Source organism: Orbicella franksi, chromosome 6 (assembly GCF_964199315.1).
Source record: "Orbicella franksi chromosome 6, jaOrbFran1.1, whole genome shotgun sequence".
Classification (NCBI taxonomy): Eukaryota; Metazoa; Cnidaria; class Anthozoa; order Scleractinia; family Merulinidae; genus Orbicella; species Orbicella franksi.
The window spans coordinates 5,002,188-5,030,000 of record NC_138150.1 but is presented as its reverse complement, the minus strand read 5'-3'; the positions used below and the strand labels follow the sequence as shown (position 1 = coordinate 5,030,000).

At 39.2% G+C, this 27,813-nt stretch overlaps 2 protein-coding genes and 1 long non-coding RNA gene across 3 annotated transcripts in view; 1 reads left to right on the top strand and 2 right to left on the bottom strand.

Moving 5' to 3' along the window:
• The window catches only part of LOC145489538 (uncharacterized), a 12,639-nt gene extending 1,075 nt beyond the window's left edge, over window positions 1-11,564 (top strand). The window contains exons 3-14 of the mRNA XM_081468521.1: window positions 743-890; window positions 1,196-1,263; window positions 1,611-1,853; window positions 2,464-2,611; window positions 3,116-3,183; window positions 4,842-5,078; window positions 5,864-6,011; window positions 6,619-6,686; window positions 7,976-8,206; window positions 9,738-9,879; window positions 10,548-10,730; window positions 11,276-11,564. Coding sequence (XP_081324647.1) covers window positions 743-890; window positions 1,196-1,263; window positions 1,611-1,853; window positions 2,464-2,611; window positions 3,116-3,183; window positions 4,842-5,078; window positions 5,864-6,011; window positions 6,619-6,686; window positions 7,976-8,206; window positions 9,738-9,879; window positions 10,548-10,730; window positions 11,276-11,484 — 1,893 coding nt within the window. The 3' untranslated portion in view covers window positions 11,485-11,564. The remainder of the gene's footprint in view (window positions 1-742; window positions 891-1,195; window positions 1,264-1,610; window positions 1,854-2,463; window positions 2,612-3,115; window positions 3,184-4,841; window positions 5,079-5,863; window positions 6,012-6,618; window positions 6,687-7,975; window positions 8,207-9,737; window positions 9,880-10,547; window positions 10,731-11,275) is intronic.
• Window positions 11,565-16,816: 5,252 nt separating this feature from the next.
• On the bottom strand, window positions 16,817-17,417 carry LOC145491324 (uncharacterized). Its single transcript, XR_014049811.1, has 2 exons — window positions 17,314-17,417; window positions 16,817-17,273 (listed from the first exon to the last, which is right to left on the bottom strand). It is a non-coding gene; the product is annotated as an uncharacterized LOC145491324 (long non-coding RNA).
• A 3,314-nt stretch (window positions 17,418-20,731) lies between these two features.
• LOC145491307 (ectin-like) lies at window positions 20,732-25,291 on the bottom strand. Its single transcript, XM_081470477.1, has 3 exons — window positions 25,160-25,291; window positions 21,686-21,862; window positions 20,732-21,309 (listed from the first exon to the last, which is right to left on the bottom strand). Exons 1-3 carry the CDS (start codon window positions 25,185-25,187, stop codon window positions 21,161-21,163), a joined length of 354 nt encoding a protein of 117 aa, XP_081326603.1. The 5' UTR covers window positions 25,188-25,291; the 3' UTR covers window positions 20,732-21,160.
• Between the last annotated feature and the right edge of the window lie 2,522 nt (window positions 25,292-27,813).

The window sequence follows — 27,813 nt, the reverse complement described above, 5'->3', positions numbered from 1 at the left end:
GAATTAAGAAAAAGAGAATAAGTCTATTTAGTGACCTCTTCGCGTACACACGTGGTTTAGGGAGTAGCTTTTGACTACTGTGTCTTTTGTTCGCGTGCCTTAACACAAGTATTTGAGTTCTTCCTTTTGGGCTAAAATGACGAGATAGGTAAGTGGGCGATAATCTAAAAAGTAAGATTGTTACGTTTTGCAAAACATTCTATCAGTGTATTTAAGACAGGTTTTGATGCAACTGCATCTCAAGTACGATAATAATAGTGGAAACGGTAGATTATATACAGATTAGCGCTTTCGCGGAGTGTTTCTTAAAAAGGAATTTTTTTAAAAAAATGGAGATATAAGCCAAGTATGGTTTCTGTAGCATGAGGTGATTAAGAGTATTTCCATTCACCAGCTGAATGGGCAGCTAGTCCGTCGCAGGGTTAACTCCCGGCATTACCTCATTGTCCCTCCACCTGGGTTGAGAGAGGCCTGTGAGAGTAAAGTGTCTTGCCCAAGAACACAACGCAATGGCCCTTGCTAGGGCTCGAACCCAGACCGCTCGATCCTGAGACGACAGCATTAACCACGAGGTCACCCCGCCTCCTTATCCCAAAATTAACAAGAAAAAAGTATTAAGCTCATATAATTCTTTTTCTTCGACTCAGCAGTGTATGCTTCAACCATAGAAGTTTTAAACTTTAATCAGTTTGTAAGAAGAAGGGTAAAGTAAAGGATTTTGTTGTTCTGTTACTGTTTATAGGTGTACCAAGCTAACAGTGATCAAAATACCGTCGTAGTTAATACTTTAGAATCGCCTATAGAGGCGCGCTTTATCCGTCTTCACCCTCAACAATGGTACGGTCACATCTCGATGAGGATGGAACTTTATGGTTGTGCTTTGATGACAGGTATCTTCTGTGTATGCAATTATTTTTGTTTAAGACCTAAATGATTTAAACAATCGACTTGAACGGGAAAGTGTCTCTGAGAGACGAACAGAAATACTCCAAAGCTTATTTCTCCACTTAATCTAAGTTTTTAATTACAATACGCCAGTTTATGTGCGTCAGCATCGTAAGTATTTAAAATAGTTTAATAATAATATCTAACTTGAACCTGTGGCTGATTATATTAAAACTCGTTTAGTGGTCTGGTATTTGATTCTTGATGGTGACATATACATGTAATTTATGCTTAACTTCCTCGTTACTAGAATGCGCGTACCCTATGGGAATGGAAAATAGACTGCTTCCCGACTATGCAATCACCGCGTCGTCTGAGGTAAGGCCTGCCCGAGATTGAAATGTCTTGGCTAACACCATAAGACGAGGATAACCAGCCAAAAATTACACCACTCTGTTTCTCCGACTAGAAACTACGGGGGACATACAGACAAAGAGACAGAAATATAAACTTAAATTATTTATTAACATTTCAATTGCCGACTGAGTAGGAAATACTTCTTGACAAAGGACATCTATGATAGTCCGTACTAAGATTGCTATATTCAAAGACCTATTTTCTTAAAATAATTTGAACAGAATGTTACGGCAACGAAAATGTCTAGCTATTACCAAAGTGACAATTATGACAATTACAGGGACATTTTCTCTTTTTTGTTTCTTTAGTGGACTGCAAACAATAGACCCTCGGAAGGAAGATTATACAACATGCCAAGCGGTGGAAATGTGGGCACCTGGTCTTCAAAGCCGAACGACAAATCACAACGGATTCAGGTTGATTTTGGTGAAGTCAAAAGAGTGACGCAGGTTGCCAGCCAGGGCCAGGCGCTGTCTGGTTATGTACAGTGGGTGACAAGATACAGAGTGTCTTATAGTACCCTGGGAAAGGAGTTCAAGTCGCAAGATCATGTGAGTCATGATAAGATGTTATGGCGTTCTGCTTGTAAAATCGAGTGCATGTTTTAATGGCAGATTTATTTCCTCGTGTCACTGATCCTAATAATGATATGCTGCTTATGATTACGTAATAATTGGAAACAGAGTTTTCATAATCATATGAACTTTGTTCATTATCTAACAATCTATACGAAGCACTGTTTCCATTTTTTGTTCGAACGCGCCGTAACGCCCTTGATAGTTACGTTATCTTTTCTCTTTGCTTTGAAAGCTTACGCCAAACACTACCATCACGGTACTCGCCGCGTCATAAATTTCAATTTTCACAACTGCACAGGAAACTAAAAAGTAACGATTTTTCTACGATGCTCACTCTCATTATAGGAATAACAGTATTAGTAGGAACACGCATCCCGCACACGCAAACACGCACGCTTATAGTTATGGAGACGAGGCGCTATAGGAAAGCGCCGCGCACCTGTTAGCAGCTGCTCATATTGCCATAAGGAATCAATTTTTTCAAAGAAATTCTCAGCTTTTTCTATTTGTGCCACTGCGGTTTTTGTCTTTTATTTTGTTCAAATCATTGACCATGTCGACTCATATGTTTTGTTAATTTAAGGTTTACCAAGCCAACAGTGACCAGCACAGTGTTGTCGTCAATACTCTTGTCCAACCCGTCGAGGCTCGTTTTGTCCGTCTCAACATAGAGGAATGGTACGGGCACATTTCAATGCGGTTGGAACTGTATGGGTGTCTTGTTGATGCAGGTGAGAAATGCTTTGCTGTTGTTGTTGTTGCACGTTTCTGGCATATACGTGTTTTATCAATTAAGAACTAAAAAATAGCCAGATATCTTCAGTCAGGGTGAAAATACGCCAAAATATATTCCATTATAATCCTTTTTGATTTATGCAAGACTGCTCAAGTCTGAAAAACAAGTCTTTCTAAAATATTGCTGAATAAAGGTTGATTGGTTGGTCGCTCTGTTTGTTTGTTAAGCTTTGCTTTTTAGTGTCTGACCAGCCTAAGACAGACCATTTTCAAATTTGTTAAAACACAGTTATTCAATGCAACCAGACTCGGAAGGTGTAGAAATTGTTGTTCATTTGTCTTAAAATAGCGTAATAGAGAATGTGTTTGATTAAAAGAAAAAGAAAAATACCGGAACAACTTTTTCAGTATTGCCTAAGCAACTCTATCCCTATTTACATTAATGTACTTGTCTTTAACAGCAACATTCATATTTTACTGATTCGATTCGTTGTTTTTAGTATGTGCATCATCACTTGGATTGACTAGTAAGAAATTACCTGACTCAGCGCTAACTGCCTCTTCTGAGGTAAGAAAAAACTAATATTCGTGTTTATTTTAAGAAGAGGGGGTATACACAATTTAACATCAGATGTTACCTTACAGTCAGTGCTTTTGATCAACCTCATCATATCTCTAGACGATGAGATTCCGAGGGGATCCTTCAGAATCAGTTATACCATATACCGTGTGGAACTAAATATTTGCGGGTTCTAATTTGAGCGATTTTTGCGTTTTTTTCCCAATCCCCAAAATAAAGTTCCCGCAAAAAAGTCCCGCAAACATTTTCTCCGCAAAAATTTTCTCCACCGGCAAAATTACACATACGTACGAGCATCACAAGTAAAATCTTGTTGCTACCATCAGTCACATAAAAGCACGATGTAATTATGATAGAGTGTCACTGGTTACTGGATTACTGTGTTTTACATCTCTACAGGTTGTTTCACATGTCAGTTACATGCAGTTTAATGAAAAAGTGCGAAAATGTTTTAATTTCAATTAAATGCGGCTTTCCGAAAACCGAAAATTAAAACCAAGCAAGAAAGACCAGTCTTTTACAATCGCAAAACACAGATCCCGCAAAATACGGAAAAAATTCTAGATTCGCAAAAATAAACTCCCGCAAAATTTTAGTACCGCAATAATGGATACTTGTCACGTTTTATCTCGAGTTGGCCCTGGTGTCCCTGGACCCGGGTGTCATAAGGGATCATGAGGGGGTCGCGTTTGTCATTGCTCCAGGGATTTTTTCCCCTCGGTGTCTCCGATTTTTCTCCCCCTGAAAACCAACACTTTCCAAATTCAAATTTCAGTTCTGAAAAAGTGGACGAATAGCGCTCCGTGAATAGAGCACTTTTCATTTGAGTGTCGAAAGTAATCAGGCAATCACTCTGATTCTGGTTAAAAAAAAAAAAAAATCACAATATAAATTACATTAAAATACGATATTTAGAGAGGAAGTCACATCAGCCGTAGCAGGTTCTCGCGGGGGTCCTCTGTCCTGGTCGAATTGGAATTTAAAGATGTTGGGTTTTGAACCAGGTGCATCGCACAGGTCGTAAACTTCGTATGTATTTTTTCGTAACTACTTTTAGCACTCACCTTACATGTTTTTTTTTTTTTTTTTTGCATTCTACCGTTCGTGACATTTTAAAGTATTTTTACTGTTAGAAACATATTTATGCTAATTTCATATATTTTTACTCGCACTTGAAAATGACCTCGGGGAGGTCGAAGCGTGGTGATTTTTTATCGTTAAAAAAAAAGAACCTTTCCAAGAAGTAATTTCAGTTTTTAGTGGGAAAAAATCTTGTTCCAGAATAATGTTAAGTATATTAAGATCCTTTTTGCATTTTCTTAAAGCTAATTGCCTGAAATAACACTATAGGAACTCGAGAAAATAAATTTCAAAGTTCAGAGAAATTGGGCAAACGCAGATAAAATCTCATCGTCAGTTTCATTTCACCTGTCATTTTCATTTCACCTGTACTTTCAAATGTTTCAAACGAGCTTCAAAATTTGTTTTCGACATTTGGTGTAGTTCTTTTGAGAAGACATTTAAAACAGTCGCAAAGAAGTTTACAATATGATGCAAATATTCTTGGTACAAAGTTTTTGTCCACTTGTTAATCGAACTTCTGATGGACTCCTTCGTAACATGTTAATTAACCCGTTTTTTTAAAGTGGGACGCAGTACACAGTGGAGCTAGTAATGCGAGACTTTACCAGGTCACTTTAGGGAGAGCTGGGGCCTGGGTTGCTAAAATTAGTAACAAGGGTCAGTGGTTAGAAGTGGATCTTGGTAAGACGACCAGAGTTACCATGGTAGCGACTCAGGGCCGATACGACTATGATCAGTGGGTGAAAAGCTATAAAGTGGCTTACAGCAAATATGGCGGCCATTTTGTGTTTCAAAACAAGGTAAGTAGTAACTGAAAACTCTACACATGTCCGTTAGGAAGGGAATTTGCCTCTAATTACAGCAAACGTAATACTAAGAGATCTATATTTTGCCTGCATTTTCTTAGCTTTGTGCGATTTTTTTATTCCTGTGTTTAATAAAGAAACCTTAGAGGTTACTGATCAAAGTTCAAAGATTTGAAGAAGACAAGAGCAAACTAGTCTGGCTTTAATGTCACAGTGATATAATTGACAATTATTTCACGAGCGCACATTGAATATTGATGGTAGATAGCCAACGATGCTCGTAGCGCCGAGATGGCTATAATCTTCTCATTTCCAACAAGCGCGAGCGGGATAATTGTTTTTTTAAAAACGCCCCCAGAATAATATAGAAAACTGAAATAAAGTAAAAGTAAAAAAGCCCCTAAAATTCACGCGTTCGCTTACCATATTCATAGAGCGTGATATAATGGCTCATAATCCATGATGGCGGAGCCAATGAAAACTCTCGAACTGCATTGTCCAATAATCCGATTGTTAATAATTGCTCATATACCATGATGTCTAAGCCAATGAAAACCCGTGAATTGCATTATCCAATGATTCAGTTTTTAATAATTGCTCGTATACCATGGTGGCTAAGCCAATGAAAACTCTTGAATTTCAGTATCCAATGATCCAGTTTTTAATAATTGCTCGTATACCATGGTGGATAAGCCAATGAAAACCCTTGAATTGCATTATCGAATGATTCAGTTTTTTATAATAATATAATGATTGATCAAGGTTCCATTCATTCGCAGGTGTATGACGCTAAGTCAGAGAGGAACAGTGTGATTGTTAATACGCTCATTCAACCCATTGAAGCTCGTTTCATTCGTATTTATCCAGAGACTTGGTATGGTTACATTTCTATGAGAACTGAACTGTATGGCTGTGAAATTCAGTCAGGTAGGAAGGCCTATTTATAAGATGTAACAGATATTAATAACGCATGTTTCCTCAAAAGGAGTAACACAGTTCGACTATCCCCTTTCTTGTTGCTAGAACAAATTGTTGACAATTCAACATTACATTTTACCAGTTATAACTCGATCAAAGTTGAGGATAGAAACTTTTCTATTTCGTGCCAGTGACTTCATCTTTTTTGATGCTGTTTTTTTAAAGAAAGTTTCCAATTATTGCTTGTTTATACGATGTACGATATACCAAGCACGCCTTTTACTCAGTTTAGGACTTCTTTGAAAGAAGCTGATCTACCAACCAACCAACCAGCTAACGAACTAACTGACTGACCGACTGACTGGCTGACTAGCTAACTAACTGACTGACTGACTGTCTGACTCTGACTCTGACTGTCTGACTGTCTGACTGTCTGATTGTCTGACTGACTGACTAGCTAAATGACTGACTGACTGACTGACTCGCTAACAGACTGACTGACTGAGTCACTAGCTAACTGACTGACTGTCTGACTGACTGACTATCTGACTGACTGACTGCCTGAATGACTAACTAAATAACTAAACTAACTCGAACAATGTTTATTCTTTTTTAGATTGCTCGTCGCCATTGGGAATGGAAAACAATCATATACCAGACTCCGCAATAACAGCTTCCTCGATGGTGAGTAAAACAGAAGCTTGCTATCGTGGGTGAGAGCTGTTTATTCAATGGTTCGTTGAATTAAGTGTCGTATGACACTTGTGCTACATTAATTAAATTAAAATCGGTGTACATTATAAAAAGCACCGAGATGCTTCAGTGGAACCCAGTTAATACGGATGCCAAAAGGAAACCGGGTGTCCCTACAAGATAGGGCAAGGGGTTAGAGTAAACGTCACGGACATTACGCGGAACTATTGGTAACTTGTTAACTGTAACCTAAGTTTAAACTGAAGAAAAGACTAACGCTTATTCAGATAGTCAAATGTCTTATATCAAGGATTTCAATTCAAACTAATGACAACGCATTAACCCGTAGAAGGCTTCATCTGGTTCAATTTGCGCATAACTTAAACAGCGCACATGAAAACCAGCGTCCGTAGAGCAAGGTTAAGTTTGTATAAAAGCACATCACTTAGGGCAACAAAATTAATTACCATTTTTTAAAAGAGTTAAAAATTAATTTTTACCCTTTAAAAAAGTTAGAAATTTATTTTGATTACTGTAAAACATATTTTAGGTCTCAGAACCATTCCGGAATAGAAAGAATTTTTATTGTCTGGACAAGTTTAAATATTAACTGAGGGACAGAATAAATAGTATTATTATAAGAATTTTAGATTAATATAATTACTACTAGTCCTCCAGTTTCTCTGTATTACCAAACAATCTTGACAAGAGATCTTGAGACTTACACTTTCGTAACTAAATTTTTTTTACGGTTAACATTTTTTACGACTAACAGTTAAACATAGTAAATGGTTTGAGTCCAGAAGTATCAGTAATTCGTATAGTGTGATCGTCCGGGTGAGGGTAGTTCTGAAAAGAACTGTTGTTGGTGACTGACGTTTTGACAACCTGAGCGGAAGGCATCTTCAGAGTCAAGTGAATAGTGTTTGTCAGTCGATGGTGTTACAAGTCTGGTCCGTTAAACGTGATTGGTCAGTTTAGCCATTGGTATTGGCTTAAAAATTCGTGTAAAGTTTGTCATCAGTCATTGGTGGGTTTCGATCCGTATAACGGCTAAATTTTTGACCCATAGTTACGGGCTAACGGTTAACTGCATTGAAAAATAGATCGTTCGTCCTATCTAATTGGTCGCTACGCCTGTACGTTTAGTGCTGAATGAATCGTATTGAAGTCATGCGTTGCTAATAACATTACTTTACGAAAAACAAGAATTTCCTCGAACACCGGGATTAAGTTCCAGTTCCCTTATCTAATTACTCTCTCTTGTGTTAAAACTATAGTGGAGTTCCAACCATGGGCCGAGCAATGCCAGGATCTACCATATGGCAGGGGAATCAGGTGCATGGATTGCCAAGACAAGCGATAAAGGGCAGTGGATTCAAGTGGATCTTGGTAAAATTAAGGAAGTAATCAAAGTAGGCATACAGGGCCGGCAGGATTATCCGCAGTGGGTCACCAAATACAGGGTGTCTTACAGCACGGACGGTGAACATTTTATAGCTCAGAATCAGGTAAGTAATGAATCCCTTTTCCGTTCCAAAGCATGCTGTTCAAAATATATTCTGCATTTTCCATGAATTTCTAATCATAAGAAATTTATCACCCAAATATATTCTCGTAGATTTTCAAAGAATTATCTAATCTTAACAATTTTTCAAAAATGTCTAAATAAAAAAAACAAAAAAAACAAAAAAAACAAAACAAATTATGCGGAAATTTTCAGGGAAAATATGCGAAAAAATGCGTCGCTTGTTCGGAAAACACACTGTATTATGCGGAAATTTCAACAGTTAAGGTGGCCGAACACAGTTTTGGCGCGCGCTTTTGCTTATGCAATTCAGCGCGCGCACAAGTATTGCAAAAAACAAACATGCCGTGAATAGAGCGATCAATTTACTCAATACTCGCCTTAACTGTGCTATTTTTCTCTATAATTGAACGCAGTGTATTGATGGCTTTAGTCTTTTATTACAAAGATATGTTAGAAAAGGTAGCGATGCAAAGAACCCAGCAATTCTCAGCTTTTTCTTTGTTACCGAAAGAACCCAGTTAAATGCAGCGCATGCGTAGTAAGTCAAAAAACTGCGATTGAATGAAAAATTGCACTCTCGGTCTCTCGGAAATACGCCTATTTCTCGAGAACCGCTCATTAGAATTTCACGAAATTTTGCATGAGAATACTTTAGGAAATAAGTAACTGGAGTATTGAAAATAATTGAACTTTAACAAAGGAAATTTGAGATATTCCAGTGAACCTTCAACAAGGGATAATTAAAGTTCTCTCTGTTAAATTATTAGCAAAATTGTGTCAACTTGTGAGAATCGTTACAAGCTTGTTGCATGCAAATTATAAAGAAAATCTAATGAGTAGTTTTTCTACAAATAAACAAAACCGATTTTAAAGGCCTGTTTATATTTATTCATGTTGCCATGGCAATGGCACATACGCCAGCTTAACCATCAAAAAACCAAAGTTTGTGTTGTTTACTTGCTTGCTGCCATTTTTGGCGACCGAGGGATCAAGGGTTTGGGAGAAAAAGGTGAATGAACACAGGTATCAAAACTGCGTTCAGCCACCTTAACAAAATTGATGATAAAGCCTTTCCAATGTACCAAACAACAGTGAAACGTGGAATTTTTCTTGAAGAATTCGTTGTTGCGTTCTTAGAGAATCCGTAACTTAGTAACCAGGCATTACATCAGACGATGAAAAACTAGTTTCCAGGCTCTTCGCCTGAAGTAGGTTGGAACGCCTGGAGGTTAAAAATTCGTCACCAACGAAATGACTTGTTTTCATTCGCTGTTTCAGGAGAAAAACTAGTTCGAAATAATCAATATCTTCGGAATTTTTACTCCCAAGGATGATAAGGAGCTGTGTTATCGCTAACGTGAAACACTTTTTATTTCATGCGGAAAAAAGCTCTGATTATGCTGAGGATGCGATGTCAGCGAATTATGCGGATCCGCACCACTTCATCCTGTGAGATGCCCTGTATAGTGTTTTTACTATTTCACTGACATACATATACTCTACAATTTTAGGAATACATTGGGAACAAGGATCAGAACACCCTTATCATTAATGATTTGATCGAGCCAATCAAGGCCCAGTATGTTCGAATTCTTCTCCAAGAATGGCATGGACACATTTCGATGAGAATGGAGTTGTATGGCTGCGATTCAAGTAAATATTTATTGTGTTCCTTATATAACTTTGTCTCAGCATAAATGTCAATTACGTATCATTTACGATATTTGCGGCTCTAGCTTTTTGTGACTTTTTTTAAACTAAAAAAAAGAAAACTATCCCCACTTAAAGGAGCACAGTCACTGTTTTGGGTTATTTTGACGACGTACAAAATTACCTTTAAATTGAAGAAAACCTGAAAATAGTTCTTCGCCAAGATAGAAAAAGTACCAACGAGATAATAATAAACCATAAAGGAACGAGAATGGCTAAGGATGGAGAAGATTAACACGGATTACAAACGACGAACTTGAAAAATTTAGGCTTAACTTTTCAAGATGTGCAAACCGTGACGTAGCTCCTTCAAGAGTGTCTTCATTCTCTAAACGAAGAACAGCGGTACGAAAAATGAAAACTAGAGTGATAACTCGAATACCAGGGGGTTACAATTAAGACTCCCCGATTGTTCATCGAGAGGTACATTTTTAATCGTTGCGTCATTGAAACTTGTCACCCTACTCCTTCATCGTGGTAGCATATAGAACTCACAATTGGTCGTTCTAGCTGTTACCCAAATTATTTTCTCAGACTGTCTTTACAATGTTCCAGTTGAAACATAAGTTCTTTAAAAATTTAAAACTGACAGGACATTTTATTTCATGAAGGAGCTGTCAAAGGTGACTATTCAGACTGGGAAGAATGGGACCAATGTTCGGTCACGTGTGGTGGAGGCTCCCGTTCAAGAAGCCGATCATGCACCAATCCCCCTCCACAGCACGGTGGAGCAGACTGCTTGTCTCTGGGACCGAGTCAGGAAACTGGGTCTTGCAATGAAAGTCCTTGTCCAGGTAAACTTGTGTGAAATTATAAAATATAGGAATAGGAGAGTGATGGGTTCCTGATAAAGCAGGTATAGCCAAAAGTTGCCCAGAAGAAAAATATTATTACAGTTGTTGTTTACTCCCTGTTCGATGATTATTCCTGATTAATTCTAACAAATTGGTTCAGTGTGTGCCCTTGGTGAGGAAGGTATCCCGCAAAAGTGAAAACGCTCCGGAAGACCAAGCATTCTCTGACTTTCTGTCAGGAAATGAGGAAAACAGATACCTCGTGGTACCTCAACGCAGTGGCTCACACCCGCAAATCAGTTATCATCTGGCAGAGTTTAAACCGAAACTGCCCCCAGTAGCGTTCATAATGTAGAGTATCAACTGCAAAGGTGGACTGACTCCTTCGAAATGCTATTCGAAAAGTAAAAAACTGATAAATGTTTTAGAGTAAAGATTGTGTTTGTGTTTCACGTTCGTCACAAGTTACACATAATGTTCTGTGGCTGAATTCTCTACTCTACCCTATTCTATGATATGTCATTATACTATACTGGAATTCATAGCGAATGGTGGTTACTCGGATTGGGGACCATACGGCAAGTGCTCAAAAACTTGTGGGGGTGGGGTGCAAAGACGAACAAGAACATGTACCAATCCACCACCTTCAAATGGCGGAGAAGGCTGCAGTAGACTAGGACCCGACAGTTCTACCAGGGAATGCAACAATCAGGAGTGTCAAAGTAAGAGAAATAAATGTTATTTGCATAGTTAGTTACTGTGCCTTCTTGGAACAAAATAAGGCTTGTTATTTATTTATTCATTTATTTATTTATCAACCCGGACAACCGCATAAACAAGATATGCAGTCGCAATATTTTTTTGTTTTTTGCTTTATGGATTTCTTTGTCCTCTTGGAGGGGGGGAAGGGAATGTAACTAAAAAAACCCTTTGTTGTGTGTATCTTCATTCTTACTTTACTACACTTTTTCCGACAAACGAACCTTAAAGTAGTCCTTAAGGGTAGAAAATATATAAAAAAAGTCAGTCTTAAAAATATTGCACCTTTTGACTCCAATGCTGAACTTAACTTAATTGCTTTGTTTTGCTTAAGTACAAAATTCTTATCAGTAAGTATAAATCGAGTCATAATCGTATGACTTGCTTTCTCTTTTTCCGTCACTAGGTATGGGTTGTAAATGTTAAGAAGTCGCTGATTATATTTCTTTATTTATTCGTTACATCCTTTCTTGATTATGAACAGACCAAATTTCGACTGAGATTTTAATTAAACATCTGTATGTGTTCATGTGAAAACTTGAAGAAAAGTGAGTATTTGATTTTGGCAAACATCGCGCTTATCGCAGATGTCCTTCCCCAGCAGAACTAATATTGCATTCAGATCGCTTTTACAAACAAGCTTCTAAGATAGAACGATCACGCACGAGGCCATCATCAGACCGCGTAGGTTAGAGGATGGTCGGTAGGCTTAACAATTCATAACTGGGCGGCTGGAGCGATTCCCCTCCTAACTGGCTCCATAGAATAAGTTTCTTGTCAGAACATTTTCTTACTGGTTATACTTTGATTTCCTGCTAAGGAGATTAGACTTGTCAGCAGTTAGGATACTGCCTAGACAAACACAAACTTATAAGCCAGAGTGACTTTCTTGCATGGGATAACTGGTTTAATAATGTATCATTTGATGGTGTAATCAATACGAAACCAGTTTAGCTCTCGGAAGTACTTTTCTCAAACATAAATTTCCAAGTGACTATTTTTAACATGCCGTCCTCCCGTTGAGGGATGTCGTGTCTTTTGTATGCGTGTCGACCGAAAATATTTTAAGAACGCCTGCTAGCACGTGAATTCGAATCATTGACAAGTCAAATGAACATCCATCGAATAGAATATCAATAGAATCCGACTGATGTGATAAGTTTCGCGTGCACGTGACATTTTGTTTTGAATAAGTACGTTCAACTTTACTCTTTGAGAATTAGCATGTAAGTTAGTTCGCGAAGTTCGCGAAGAAAGTTTCGTAAGAGAGCTCAGAGAATTTCGAAGCGAACGTAGATTGAGATGTGATGCGTAGAAACGCATATTAAGGCTAAGAAAAATTGTACGACGCTGTGGAACTCTGAGGTAAAGGTCAAGATTAAAACGTGGAGTTTTCAAGGGAATTGCAAGAAAACTACGGCAAAGTTCTATATACCCAATCGCTGTTCATCCCCAGCAAAAATAAAAGGAAAAAAAGACCTTTGTGCCCGATTCATACCAGTGGCCTTAGTATGGTAATCCAATATTGTAATCCTGCGTCCTACTAACAGCGAAATATGATGCAATTATTTGGACCTGAACGATTATACACAGAATCGCTTTACTAAACTGGTAATTGCTCAGCTATAAATAACTCAATCCAAAAACAAAACAGACAGTGTTAAGGCAAATGATACAGAGATGATGCCTGCTAAATTTCAGACCTACAGCTCTAATACTCAAGCTAGAAAAAAATATTTGTTAAATTACAGAGCATGTATAGCAACGTCATTACAGAGAATGTATGGGCATGTTCACATAATTGCGATTTTCTCGACTATAAATGATTCAATCTAAAAACAAAATGACCATTTTAATACCAGTCATATACGAATACTTTTCACCAAATATCAGAAGAAAAGGTCTAAAATTGGAGCTATGCGAATTGTGTAATTATTTAATTATAATTATTTAGTTTTATTTACTTTATATCTTGTTTGTGTATTTATTTATTTATTTATTTATTTGAGCACTAATCTGGAAGTCCAGTTGCAAGTAGATTCAATACATTTACCACACGATGACTGGAAATGTACAAAAAATCGAAAGGAAATGAAAAAACCCCTAAAACGAAAAAAATATGGTCTTGTTATTTCTTTTTATTATATGGCTGTCTCACAAGGACTGGGAACTACCGAATTCACGAATTTGATTGGCTGAAATCGATATTGAACGCAGTCTAGATTTAGTAAGATCTAGATCTAGAACGGTTACATTTTGCGGTGAAAGAGCTGCGAACTAAATTACAAATATATTGACTATCTTCTGAAAATATTTATTTATGGAAGTGCGTGCCAGAAAGCCGGATGAGAAAAAAAGTAAAGAGGACGAACGAATTTAGGCACCTTCGAGTTCAGCTCATCACCGTTCGCAAGCAAAATGTCAGCTAGTACAAATCAGTTCGTCCTGTACCCCGACCTCGATCACGATTCTCCTAGACAGACCTCCTGCTCGGTTAATAAGAGCTAAATAATTGGGAAATCACATTATTTCACTGAAAACGCTGTTGAGCATGGAAGCAGTTGAGCAGGCCAAAATGGACACATAACAGCAAAGTGGCGTATTATCTTATGAACTGTAATTACTAGCAGTTTAGTTTCGTTCACGGTCAAACTCCATTAGTGTGGCTGCGCTAAATGGAAGCTGTACAGTTGAGGCCACGGAGAATATGTTTTATACATGTTATATCATTAGTCTCCATTTAATGTTCTGAAAATATTTGTTACTGACAGAAACGTGGAAGCCAATTGGATGCTACCAAAACAGAGGACGAGCCCTTGGCGACATCCTGTTCAAATTTAAACGTTTTGCCAAGACTTCAACGAAATATGAGCAATGTGTAACCGCGGCTTCCAACCAAGGGGCCATGTTGTTCGGTTTGGAGGACACTAAATGCTGGACTGGAGAAAATGCAGCAGGGTCTTATGATATGTACGGGCTTGCCAAAGGAAAGTGCGAAACTGCTAAAAACGGCTTGCGTTATGGCTTCATGGCCTCAGAAACAATGTTCGTGTACCAAAATAAAGCAGGTAAATATTTAGTTTACATGCCGCTTTGGTTACTTACTTATTTCTCACGATGCCATCGTTTTACCCTTTTATATAAACCGGCCGGCCAATACTTTTATGGGTACATGTTTTTATGAGTACCGGCGACCCTGCAAAATAATAGGCCGGAATGGCCTAGCATCCCATCCAAACGGAATAGTGGTACTCCTTGGAGCTTTATCCTACGTAACCTGAAGTTATTATCGTCACTGACCAGTATTTCCCCAATCCAGTCCCTTGTATTGGATGGGATTTCACCCAGGGCTTGCCTTACTTTTGATTTACTGTACCTCTACTAAAACAGAACGTGGAATTTCAAAAACTGAAGGGCCAGGTTGTTACTTTTCAGCCATCAGGAGGCACTTCACAATGTAACATTCAGCCAAGATACTTAGTTGTTTGAAAGATTGCACGTGGCTGTTTAAGTCATACTCCCGGATATATCAAAACATGGCTAATGGAGGGATCCGGAAATGGTTAAGAAGCCCGACAAACTTCAAAGAAGCAAACAAACAGGCTAACAGTTGTTTCGGAAGGTTCTTGACCCTGCACACCTTTTGTTTTATGCTCATCGACTACGTATGAATTACATAATCGTAATGCTTCTATTGGTTAGTTGAGCACACATAACCACCTTTTGTATTTTGCCAGGTTTTGTGCAGGGTCAACCCCCAAAGCAACTAACAAAACATATAACAAATAACTTCGGCAGGTATCTTAACCAGCTCCCTCTTTTAACTATGATCAAAACCAATGCCAATGCACACAAAAGTTATGCAATTTACATACATACAAAAAACTGGGACTATACGGATAGCGACAATCCTTCCCCTAAAGAGTCTACTTCTTCTGTTCTATATATTAAAGGTGTTTGGCAACCACTTGACTGCTTCAACAACGTGTCCCCTAGAGACGCTTTCGCTTTACCGGAATTATTTGACGACAAAGTGAGTGCTAAGGGCCCCGATGCAATTTTTGACTACTGCAAGGAGAAAGCTGAGGCGTTTGGCTTCAAGATTTTTGGAGCAGACAATAAGAACTGTTGGTCAGGAGATGACGCGGAGAATACTTACAAGAACTACGGAGAGTCTAAACTGTGCGAATTTAGCAGGAAGACCGGCCATGGGTCTGGACTGGACAAGAACGGAGATGTGTTTGTTTACAAATTGGCCTGAGGTAGGCGGAATAGGGTTAAAACAAAAGAAATCATCTGCATTTGTTTAAGCAATAAAGCTTTGACATATGTAGCGTGGGTTACGCGGTCGCCTATTGTTTGATGTAAAATATCAAACACGGAAAACCGTGTTTGACCACATTTTCAAACACCCAGAAGAGAATTGAAGACGCAACGCGTGGCGACGTGCTTTTTACAAACTTCGCGGTGTTTGAAAATGTTGTCAGAGACGGTCTTGAATGTTCAATATATCTTGTCAACCGACACTAACACTACAGAGAATACTGGAGAAATAAAATCATAAAATTAAATCAATCCGGCTGTTATGATCAGATATCCAAACATCGTCACGGTTATGATTTCCTTTGTTTAAACTTGATGAATTGTTAATGCGTCTGAGGAAGAATATTGTTGAAAGGTCTGGGTTTAAACCCTGGTCTGGGTTGTTTAATCTTTATACCCATAATCTCATGATCCCATAGTTCCCCATCGATAACTCACAGCCATTACCTTCCATTTGATAAATGAGTTGCGTTGGTCTATTTTTAATTATATATATATTTCCTTTTTTTTAGGACTTTGGAATTGCAGAAGATTACCAAACCGGGAATAAGCCTAACATAGACTAAGGGGTGCTGGGATAATTGATTATGAAGTGGGGATTTCTAACAACGAAACGTAGTTTGCTGAAAAGAAAAAAAAAGAAAAGAAAAGAAAAGATGACGCAAAAAAAGTGGGTTTTTTCTTTAAGCTAGGTAGTTTAATTATATTGGGTCTGGGTGCAAGAGATTTTATTGAAAGGGAAATAAAACTGTTTTGGCTGCAAACCAATTTGAGTCTTTTTGTCCATCCTTGTAGCACACCCCTTATCGCAGACCAGAAGATCTAGGTCTAATAGAGTTCCTAAAGGGGTAGGGAGGGGAGAGGGAACACCTATGTTAATGAACGACCAGGTTAGAGTTCAACTGATTTGATAGGGTCGTAACTCTTTAAGTATGCGAATATCTCGACAAACAAGAGGTTCTAGCAAAAGAGTTGTACCATAGATTTATTTCATTTTTTTTCGGTTTTCTCGCTTCTAATCATCATAAACACTCTAAATACCTACGAAGAGAATTTAACGATGGACATTGCCTCAGTCAATTTTTTTGTCACAACATTGCCTCATTCATTCCTCATTTTTCTGGCTACGGCCTTATTGCCATTGAATTTAGAATTTGTCCTAACTTCAACTAGGTCTGGAAAGGTTGTCATGGCCTCTCCAATATTCAGTCCTTGTTCCTACCCACACGTACTTCAAGAAAATTCCACTTCAGTTTTTATCTTGTCTTATCCGTTTCATGGTTTCGTGAGAATCATCTTTACCGGTTTTATTGTATGTTGCTTGACTAGGGCTGGTGCGCCGATAGCTATGTACGAATTTTGAAATTACCTTTATGCGTGAACAGATCAGTGTTTCAGCAATTTCAGGATTCTTATCTTGCCTCGCAGGAAGGGCGGCGGCCTCATGGCTACTGCGCTCGTCTCCGGTCGAGCGGTCCGGGTTCGAGCCCTAGCCGGGGACATTTCGTTGTGTTCTTGGGTAAGACACTTCACTCTCACAGTGCTTCTCTCCACCCAGGTACAGAAATTGGTACCGGCGAACTCAATGCTACGGGGTAGCCCTGCGATGGACTACTATACCATGCAGGGGGGAGTGGAAATACTCCTAGTCGCTTCATGTTATGGAAGCCGGGATTAGCTCCAGCCCGATGGACCACTTGTCTCGTATGCAGACTTGACCTATTTTTTAACCTTAACCTCTGATTAAGGCGAGAACTACTATTGCAAGTCCAGCCCAAGGAAAAGAATCTGCAAAAGAAATAATTGCCATTCTAATAAATGATTTTAAATCAAACAAGATCCAGCTAGTACCGTGAGCGAGGTCCTGTTTAAAATTTTCGACGGTTCCCTCTATCTATATTGTCCACCTTTTTACAGGAGAGTTCCTCCTGTCTACTCCTCACCTACCCCACCAGCACGGGAGTGTAGTAATAAAACACAGGTGTAATTCGGTTACTTTAAAAAATTTTAAATTGTTCCTCGCATTCTTGTGAGACTGTTTGCACACACATTTTAATGAAACAACACCTTCATTAATTTCGTTAGCTTTTTTATGCCCTTTCTCATTACTCTTGATGTCAACTATAAACAAAAAAAATCAGTGGATTTTTTCTCGATTTGTCTCATTCTGTTAAAATGCTTTTAGAACATTGCGTTGAGTATCTTCTTTCTTGACGGGTAACACACATATAATGTTTGTTCAGGCTTATACCCCCAAAATAGAATTCAGATAACACTAGCGTGATAATTTTCTATCTCAACCCCCGAAATGGTGTGACAACGACCACTATAACTTTTCCTCCAAAGGCTCCCACCCTAAGAATGCTACTGGGCCGAGCTCGTCTGGCTTGTGTAAAGAGGTAATTGGGAGAGTTTAATGTTGCCTGATAATCGCTTGCAACATAGCCTGCAGTGTAGGTTTCTTGTTTTTGTTTGATGATGGTGGGGCTGTGGAAGGATGGGAGGCTGGTGGGCTTTGAGGGAGAGGGGTAAGCAACAAAACATTCCTTCCAAAAATAATATATGAGTTAATATAGTTGTGAGCAAGGCGTACAATGGAGAGAGATCTTCTCTCAAAAGGTATTGAGTCGTTCATGTGAGACCTTGCGAGAGCTGTTACCCGATCCAAAGTACTTACTGTGAAGTATAATTCCCTCCCGAATTTTCTTCTATTCATGGTCCAAGGGCAAAGCACGAGTAGCCAAAAATGGAGACCTTACGGTTTATCTGTAAATATAACGGCTGTCAAGTTAAAGGAGAGTAAGCTACAGTCGTTGGAATTGGGTAACGAGATGGCCTGGCCCATCCGTGTAGGAGTTCTGTGTCTTTACTCGGGACGGGATCCTAATCCATAGCAAGCTAATTCCCGGCATTTTTTTTGGTTGCCTTGACAATTCGCAGGTACGACAATATATCCCAGTAGCAGAGAGTCAACGTGAGAGTAACAGGTACACAACATAGAACCACGCTACTCCATTCACCGGGATCATCAACCGGCCTCTTATAGTGCGTATGGCATTATTTAAACTTTAAGAACTTACTTTTACGAGAAGAAGGTTGGCATGAATGAAGATGTGTGCTTCTCCGTTGACCGTCTTTCCCGAACCATTGCGGTCCTGTTACTAAACTCGCACAGTTTGGACTCCCCGTACTTCTTACAAGCATTCTTGGCGTCATCTCCTGACCAGCAACTCTTATTGCTTGCTCAAAAAAACACTTGTAGCCAAGCGCTTCAGCTTTCCCCTTGCAGTATGTTGAAAATTGCATCAGGGCCTTTAGCACTAACTTTTTCGTCAAATAATCTCGGGAAAGGGAAAGCATCCCTAGGGGACCCGTTGCTGTAGCAACCAATAGGTTCCCAGTCAACTTAGAGAGAATGAATGAGTTAACTTTATTCGTAAGTATAGGAGTATTTAGCTTAAATAACTAATTGTGCACACTCAAATGAAAAAAGTAACAGTGTTAGGAACATCAGAATAGTAAGGACGGGACTGCACAGGAAATGTCGTTCGTCTTCTCTATAAATTTTCCATATGCTCCATATGATGAAATTCTAGGTGCTTGGAAATAAGCTCAAAGCTAAAACTAAGGAGAGAACGGAGAAAAAAAATTGTGCAAATCCATGCTAATTAAGACTAGAAATTAAAACGCCTCCACGGTTGTGATTTCCTTTGTTTAAACATGATAGATTATAAGTGTATTTGAAAATGAATTATGTTGTTTTGAAGGGTTCCTAGCCCCCCCTCCATTTTCTCAAGGTGCTCCAGTCCGACTCGCCAACACTCATAGTTTGCAAAACAAAAGGCATGTAGCCCCATTAATTTACCTCCTTACTTTTGGTAAACAAGCACAGTTTCTGATGCCAAGAACCCATAAGACAAACCGCCTTTAGTGGAGCCGCACCTCCCTGTAGCAGTTCCACAAATACCTTAAGAACTTGCAGCATTCTGGCCAGTCCAGCATCTGGTGTCATCTGAACCAAACACGTGCACCATGACTCCTTTTTTTGTTGGCTGTAGTCATGCATTGCCCATATTTTTTTGTATTTTATTTGTTTTTTTCTTTTACTGGTGTAGTGCATAACTTATAAATCGATCCGGCTGGCGACAGTCTATTTTCACCGGGACTACCATGTTTGAAGCGGAATGGAGACGCAAAGCCGTAAAGAAGCATGAAGAACAAAAACGCTGCCTCGCAGCCCCTCGTCCCCCGCCTACCCTCCCGTGCCCCCTCTGCCCTCGCAAATTTTATGCAAGGATTGGCCTGCTAAGCCACCTCCAAGGCCATCAAAGAAGAGAAGATCGTTAGAGGAAATTGATGTTCGGACAAAAGCCAATTGCGACGACGAGATAGTAAAAGAACGTGCAGGTCGATACGTAATTTACAACAATTACGTTAATTACAAACTACAAAGAAAACTTCACTGCACTACACTACAAGGATTACATAACTTATTCAACTTAAATAAAATAAAGAGTAATTAAGGGAGTCTTAAAAAAACGAGGTTTCAGATAACAGCTACTGTTGTTTTAAAGGTAGTAAAGGTTTCCATTTTTTATCGTGGATCCGGAAATGGATTTTGTTGTTTTTACTCGCGATAGAACGTTCGGTTTGAAAAGTTTTCTTTTTTAAATTTATCGGCTAACAGTCTTAAACATAAAGAGCCCTTATTTAATTTACGGCGGTAAATAAAATATTTACCTTCAAGTAGGATGTTGTTGACTAGAACTGTTATATAAACCGTTAGGTATCTAAAATCCCAAAAAAGAACATCCTTGATATCAAACCTAACAGTTATATTTAAAGAATTAAGAACAACCTTTAAATCATCTCAAAACATACACACTTTTGTACACTAAAAGATGCTCTGTGGTCTCCAACTCCTTTTCACAAAAATCGCATAAAAGAGTATCTTTTTCTTTAAACTTAAACCCCATCTTGTGAGTACAAGATCCTGTTTAATATTCTATATAGGAATTCTCTTAATTTAGTATCCAATGTTGTTTTGAAGGGCAGTAGATATATCTTTTCCCAGTCTAACTGGGATGTGTGCGTGCTGAAAGCTTCGTTATATTTATTTTGCGCTGTTAATATACTGGATATCTTAAAAGCAAAACTGTCATATAAGACTTCGATTGAAGATTTTGGAAATTGACTTTTTTCCCTTCAATACGTAAATTGAAATCAGTTTTTGAGGAGATAGAGTTTTTATTTGTTTTTAATAGTTTGCGCCATTCTTCAGGAAAAGCATTGAACAGACTGAAAGTAGAAAATGTTCAACTAGTGAAAGAGTTGAATATAATGGTTCCTTATTCCACTTGAACTCTCCCCTTGTGTGGTAGAGGTCTCCAAATTTTACGATTTAGCTTTTGCATCTTGCCAAACCGTTTAAATTTGAACAGGTTGTCACCCAGAGCTCGTCCTCGGCTTTGGTAGCGTCGCACTGGCTTCCGAGTTTCTGTCATTAAAAAAATAAATAAATAAACAAAACTATTCTAACAGCTTTTATTTTTGTTAAAAACTTTGATAAACTATAAGTACAAGAAATTATAAGATATACATATTTTTTTTTCTTCTTTCAAGTGATCGGTAATAGAAAAGTGAAAATAATGCGATTGGAAATGAACGAAATTTGCCTCTTTTGTATGTCTGATAATTGCAATAACAGCTACTGAAAAAAGGAATTTTTTTTCAGAAACGAGACTAAAATGAAAAAGTTAATGAACGATTTGAAATCGTCTCGCTATTGGCTGTCTAGTGTGGCAAGCTTAGTTGCCCCCATGCCCGCCTGTCAAAATATTACATAATGTGAAACCAAAGAAGTTTTGTCTCACCTTGACACGTCTGATTGTTGCATTCCCTGGTTGTGCTTTCGGGTCCCAGTCCGCTGCAGTCCTCCCCGCCATTGGAAGGCGGTGGATTGGTACACGTTCTTTCACGCGTCTGTTCTCCACCACCACAAGTCTTTGAGCACTCACCGTACGGTCCCCAATCTGAATAACCACCGTTCACTACGAAAATGGATAAAAGTATAAATAACGAAACAGTATACATAACAATATACATAATAGTGTACATAACAAAATAATATAAATAACAAAACTGTGGATGTCGGACTCGCTATGCAGCCGGCCCCGGTTCGAGTCCCGCTTTGACTACTCCCTGGATTTGTTTCTCGGTAGCCCCGAGTTCAAATCCTCGGCCACGCTTGTAAATAGTCAACTGGTTTGCCTCCGGCCAGTTGGGATTCTTAACAATGTTATATTCAACTTGAATTATTTGTTTCAGTTGTGGCAGTGCTGTCGGGTCCAAGTCCACTGCAGTCCTCTCCGCCATTGGAAGGCGGTGGATTGGTACACGTTCGGAGCGAGTTTGATGGGATCTTCGACAAATTTATAGGTAGGTATTCTTTATTTATCCATTGGTTCACTTGATATAACATGCTTTTCCATCGAACCGTGTTTACTAATGTAACTAAGTTAATTTTCTGTACAGAATGATACTAAAAACTATTAAAAAAACTATCCTATATAATCATTAGCCATAGTGGTTTAACCTTAATTATATAAAATATTTAAAAGAGCTAAGAGTAGGCTGTATCTCAAAGGCAAGCTGTTTCAAAGAACAGAACCGCGATATCGAAAACTTCTAAAGCCTACTTCAGTATTCGGTCTAGGGACGAAAAGGTTGTATTTGGAATTTCTCAGATTATGTGAGTGAACACTGAATATGAGATGCAGACTTAAAAATGATATTTAAACTAGTCAGAGAAGGATTTTGGAGAGCCTTAAACAGAATAATTGCTAGTGGCTTAGAACGCTTTCGCTCCAAAGAATCCCACCCGAGGTCACCGAGTAAAGTGGAAGTTCTTATATTTAAGTCAGAGAAAGTAATGAAACGTGCATCTTTATTTTGTAGTTTTTGGAGTCACTTAGAATGACACACATCTATGCTGCCCCATACAGTATGGTTGGATGAGAGTATGGCTGGATGAGAGTATGGTTGGATGAGAGCTTTATAGATCATAGTAAGAGTCCCACGGGAAACCAAGTTCCCGACACGCTTGATAGGCACACATAGCCTTAGAAAAATGGAGCGAGTAAAAGAGGGGGGAGGGGGAGGGGGAGGGGAAGGGAGGAAGGAAACGCTTGCAGACAAACCCCTGGATTTTGAAAACCGCCCACTTGGCCTTTCATGCCTGAGTGCGCACACTGAGATTTCGTGCTGTCATCGGCTGTCATAAATTAACCAATAAAATCTTCGGCCTTCCGTAGCGGAAGTAAACTTTGAACCAAAATAAACCTTAACTTGTCAAAATATGTCTGAAACAACGAGTGCACGGTGGGGACGGAGAAATCTCGATGAATAAAAGTTGGTAATTTATAATCAAGCTATATTTCTACTCAATCAGTCTAAAAGGAAGGACTGCAAGGATGAAGTTTTAGCACAAATCTGCCAGAAAGTTAAAATGTGAGAAGTATTCAAGTCGCGTTAGTTATCCTTGTGCTCGCAAGATTCGAAATCTTGGAGCACTGTATTCATTCGTCCAGGAATCGATACAAGGTAAAATTAGCAAGTCAACTCCCACAAAGGCAACTCCAGTAAAGAAGCGTTTGCCGGAAACGCCAGATCCGCGAGTCGGTTCGAATGTTATCGCCTGTAGCAAAAACAAACAACGGAAAGTCTTCTCGGAAAACTCTGGAATTTGGGCAGGAGGGGCTTCAAACATCTAAGAGGGAAAATAACGATAATCTTGACCAGTGTCTGAATAAAGATAATCTTTCCCTTGGCCAGACGAAATCACTAGGTTTTCCCACGCAGTAGTGCGAATCTTCTGTCCCGCGGTTTATTATCTTGTCCTTGGCGCATGTGGCATTCAAGAAAGTGATATTAAAATTAAAGGAACAGCTGCAAATTGTGTCGCGCTTGCTTCTGCAATAATGTCCAGGCTTCGAAAAACCAAAGCGTCGGTATTGCAATACAGGATTTCTACCGTCCTGTCGAAGCTGACGACTAAATCCTCTTTCAGCGAGAAAAGTTAAAGCGTTTTGTAAACAAGCTTCGAACGCGTCTTCCCCTTTTGTCTGGCACTCAAAGGTATTAAAATATCTTTGATCGACACATGTCAATGGTATTGGACTAGCCCAGCCAATCACGAGCCCCGTTCGCTGGCGAACGGAGGTTTTCAAAATCCAGGGGTTTGTCTGCAAGCGTTTCCTTCCTTCCCCTCTCCCACCCACCTCTTTCTTTGTTTTGGCTCTCGCCTCATTTTCCGCGCAGAAAAAACACCGAAAATTCCGTTCCTCGGTCTTTCTTTGCTTCCAAACCCCACGGAAACGCTTGCTACGCAGGCTACGAAGAGCGAGCAATGTGGAAAAATATAATGCCCGGGCGGAGTATGGGGTTTGGACGCCTGGATGTTGCTTATACAAGGTAGACGTGTTAATAAACCGCTGTACATGTTTACCATGCTTGCTTGCGGTTAGCACGGTTAGGTTTGCTTGCGGTTAGCGTCAATCCATTTTGCTTGCGGTTAACGTCACTCCATTTTGCTTGCGGTTAGCTTTCATTTGTATGTTAGGGTAACTCTATATTAATTTATATTACTGTTCATTATATCTAGTTTAAATTTTGGAGTGCCAGGGAAGCTAGCAGCAGGGTGGTACAGTGGTAAGAAAGGGCACAGTGGCCCGGGTTCGACTACCACTGAGTGCAAAATTACATAGTTCTTTTTAGTCATAAAATAGTTACAAAACTTAAAATTTTAAGTCATATTTAGTTGACATAGTGTTTCTTCGTTTAGGAACCCGAGAGGAAGTCACCCTCAATCTACGCCCGTGAGGTAGAAACACCTGAGCAATGTCGCGTTTTTCGTCCCCAGTTTCCATGGTCTACGCATGGAACGCCTGGGACCATGACGCCACTTTTGGCGACCAAAACGCTAGCATTTTAAGACTCGGGCTTTCCTACGTTATTCTGTTTACAAAAGGTAAGCAGAATTTACTTATGGTGCTCAAGAAATGGCTCAGAAACTGCTTCACGCGATGCAGTCCTTAATCATCAGGCACGTTGTAACTGAAAATACCTGCGCGGTAATTGACAATGCCCTTGCAAGATCTATCGTACTCAAAGATAGTACCAAAATTTGACGTCAGACGCTATCCATGAATTAGAAAGCACCAACAAAGAGATTTTTACAGTTGTTACTCCGAGATCTATGAATATCCCCTTGTATTTATTTGCAATTTGTAGTTTACGATTAACTACAGAACAAAGCTAATAACAGTCTCAAGTGATTTCCATTATACCTGGACATTCCTGGATGTTGCATTCCATGGTAGAAGTGTCAGGTCCAAGGACACTGCAGTCTTCTCCTCCGTTTGCCGGGGGCGGATTGGTACATGTCCTGTTACGCCTCTTCACCCCACCTCCACAGGATTTTGAACACTCGCCGTACGGTCTCCAATGCGAGTAATTACCGTTTACTATATAAGCGAGACAAGAAGAAACAAATCGGACCTCTCAGAATGATAAATTCAATGGATTACTTGCGTATTATGTGGAAGTGAATAATTAAAATAACTGTCTAATTTCACGTGCGCTGATTGGCTTATTTTTATCATCAATAAGAGTACAGACGAATAAAATTTTAACTTTCAGGTCTCAAATTGTGAACTTTTTAACCAATGAGATTTTATGGACTTTTTTAAGTACATGTAGCCAATAGAAAGCGAGAAGAGCTATTGGCAATGTTCGCGTCATTTTGAATAATCTTGATTTATCTTTGTTTAAGGCAAGTTTACGGCGTTTTTTCCCCACATTCATTCCCAGCATTTGACCATTTTGGGGTCTTTTTATTGTAAAAAAACAAATTAACGTCAGTTTTTTATGCGTCTGTCCTCTTCGTCATAACATTCTCAAAGTTTACTGCGGAACCACGAGCCGCAGGCAATGGTTCCACAGCCACTTTGACGATGTTATGACGTAATATATCATCAATAAGAGGACATACCCATAAAATCTGACGTCAATTTGTTAAAACTGCTCATTTTTTACCGATAGCTTGCGTACCCACCGTTATCTAGAAAAACACCTTGTTGCACGGTAGGTTTCTTTCAGTAATGGATGTTTTAGTGTGTGTTCTGGAATTTTACAGTTTGGCAGTGTTACTCAATGGGAAGCTAGTCATATCTGGCTCAATAACGGTAAATAGTATACAGATTTAGCCAAGGCTAAAAGCAGAGCTCCTGGGCCTTGTTTTTACACAGGCTGATTAAGTTAACCCAGGATAAGCGAGAATTTTGATTTGTGTGTTTTCTCTTTAACTTGGCAGTGAGGTTTAGTTGTTTGGCCTTCTGAATTTGAGTAATCTCAAACTACACAGAACATAAGGAGTGAAAAACATTTTTATAAGAAAAATTTATACTTCGGTTAACTTTTAATCCTGGGTTAGCTTTAACCGGATCAGTTCCGAATCACCCAGCCATGATTACAGTAAGTTAAACTGTTTTGAGCCCGCGATGCAATTTAAAAGCCGGTAGGTGGTCAGCAGTTAACTTTAAAAACTCCAAAGATGTGCTAACTTCAGTGGAATTGTCGTCCTTACTTTCTTCGCGGGATGAGTGAGACAGGGTCGGTGGTCGTCACCTAGGCCTTATGGAATTTATCAGTTGCTATTCGCCAATTTTACCTGGACACCGCTGATTGTTGCATTCCCTGGTAGAACTGTCGGGTCCCAGTGCACTGCAGTCTTCTCCACCATGTGATGGTGGTGGATTGGTACACGTTCTTTTACGCGTCTGTTGTCCACCCCCACAAGTCTTCGAGCATCTACCGTACGGTCCCCAATCTGAATAACCACCGTTTACTACAAAAATGGATGATAGTATAAATAACAAAAAATGTGTTGACCTGTAACGGTCCGTTTCTATGTTCTTATAATAATAATTTTATTTACATAGCGCCATATTTTCTAAATGCCCATGGTGCCGACTGCAATAGAAATAGGGAAAAGATACAAAAAAATAGTAATAAAAAATGAGTAAAAATCAAGGCATTGTTGAAAAAAATTAAATGATAAAACACAAAATAGCTTTTTAAAAAAAGGTAGGTAAAATGTCTATTGGAAAAATGTGAATGAAATTCAGGGAATTTTAAGATGTCTTTTGTTTATAGCAATAAAATCCCAACAGCTTAAGTCATACAGAAAAATGCTTTACAACCGTTTTTCCTGGAACACTACGCAGAGGCCCGGATTTTGTATATTATTTACCCTAGCGAAGAAGTCTTACTTGTAGCCTAGCTATTTAGGATCCTCTCCAAGCCATACTGGGCAAATAATCTTTTCGTTTGTTTTTTAGCCTAGCGCAGGACGCCTCCTTTAGGGTTAGGGTTAGGGTTACGCCTAGCTCTTCACAATGCTTTCCCAGCCATACTGGGGGAAATGACCTTTCTTTGTATGTTTTTTAGCGTAGCGCTTAGCCTATACTGTAGCTTCTGGCAATCCTCTCGCTGCCACACCGGGCGAAGGATATTTATTGGTATGTTTTACAGCCTGGCTCAGGAGTCTAGCTTTTAGCCTAGCTCTTCACAATAATCTCCCAGCCACTGTGGAAGCCACTGTGGGAAAGGCTTTTTTTGTATGTAGAAGTCTAGTTTCTTTTGGAGGTGCCAGAATTTGAAGTCGTTGATAAGATGATCCAAATGTAGCTGATAATATTGTCCATATCCTTACCTGGGCACTTCTGTTTGTTGCATTCGCTGGTACTGCTGTCTGGTCCCAGTCTACTGCAATTTTTTCCTCCGTTTGCCGGTGGTGGATTAGTACACGTTCGTTTTCGCGTCTTCACCCCACCTCCACAAGTCTTGGAACAGTCGCCATACGGTGTCCAATCCGTGTAACCTCCGTTAACTATAATAGGTGCGTGACAAAGAGCCAATTTTGTATTTCTGTACAATTACG

Bases quoted from the DNA above. Each gene is read 5' to 3' on its own strand.
- LOC145491307 (XM_081470477.1), bottom strand. From the start codon at position 25,187: ATGGAATGCAACATCCAGGAATGTCCAG. The intron at 21,863-25,159 runs GTATAATGGAAA...CCATTTTCGTAG, and splicing joins CAACATCCAGGAATGTCCAG to TGAACGGTGGTTATTCAGAT. The intron at 21,310-21,685 runs GTGAGACAAAAC...TTTTAATGACAG, and splicing joins CAACAATCAGACGTGTCAAG to AAACTCGGAAGCCAGTGCGA.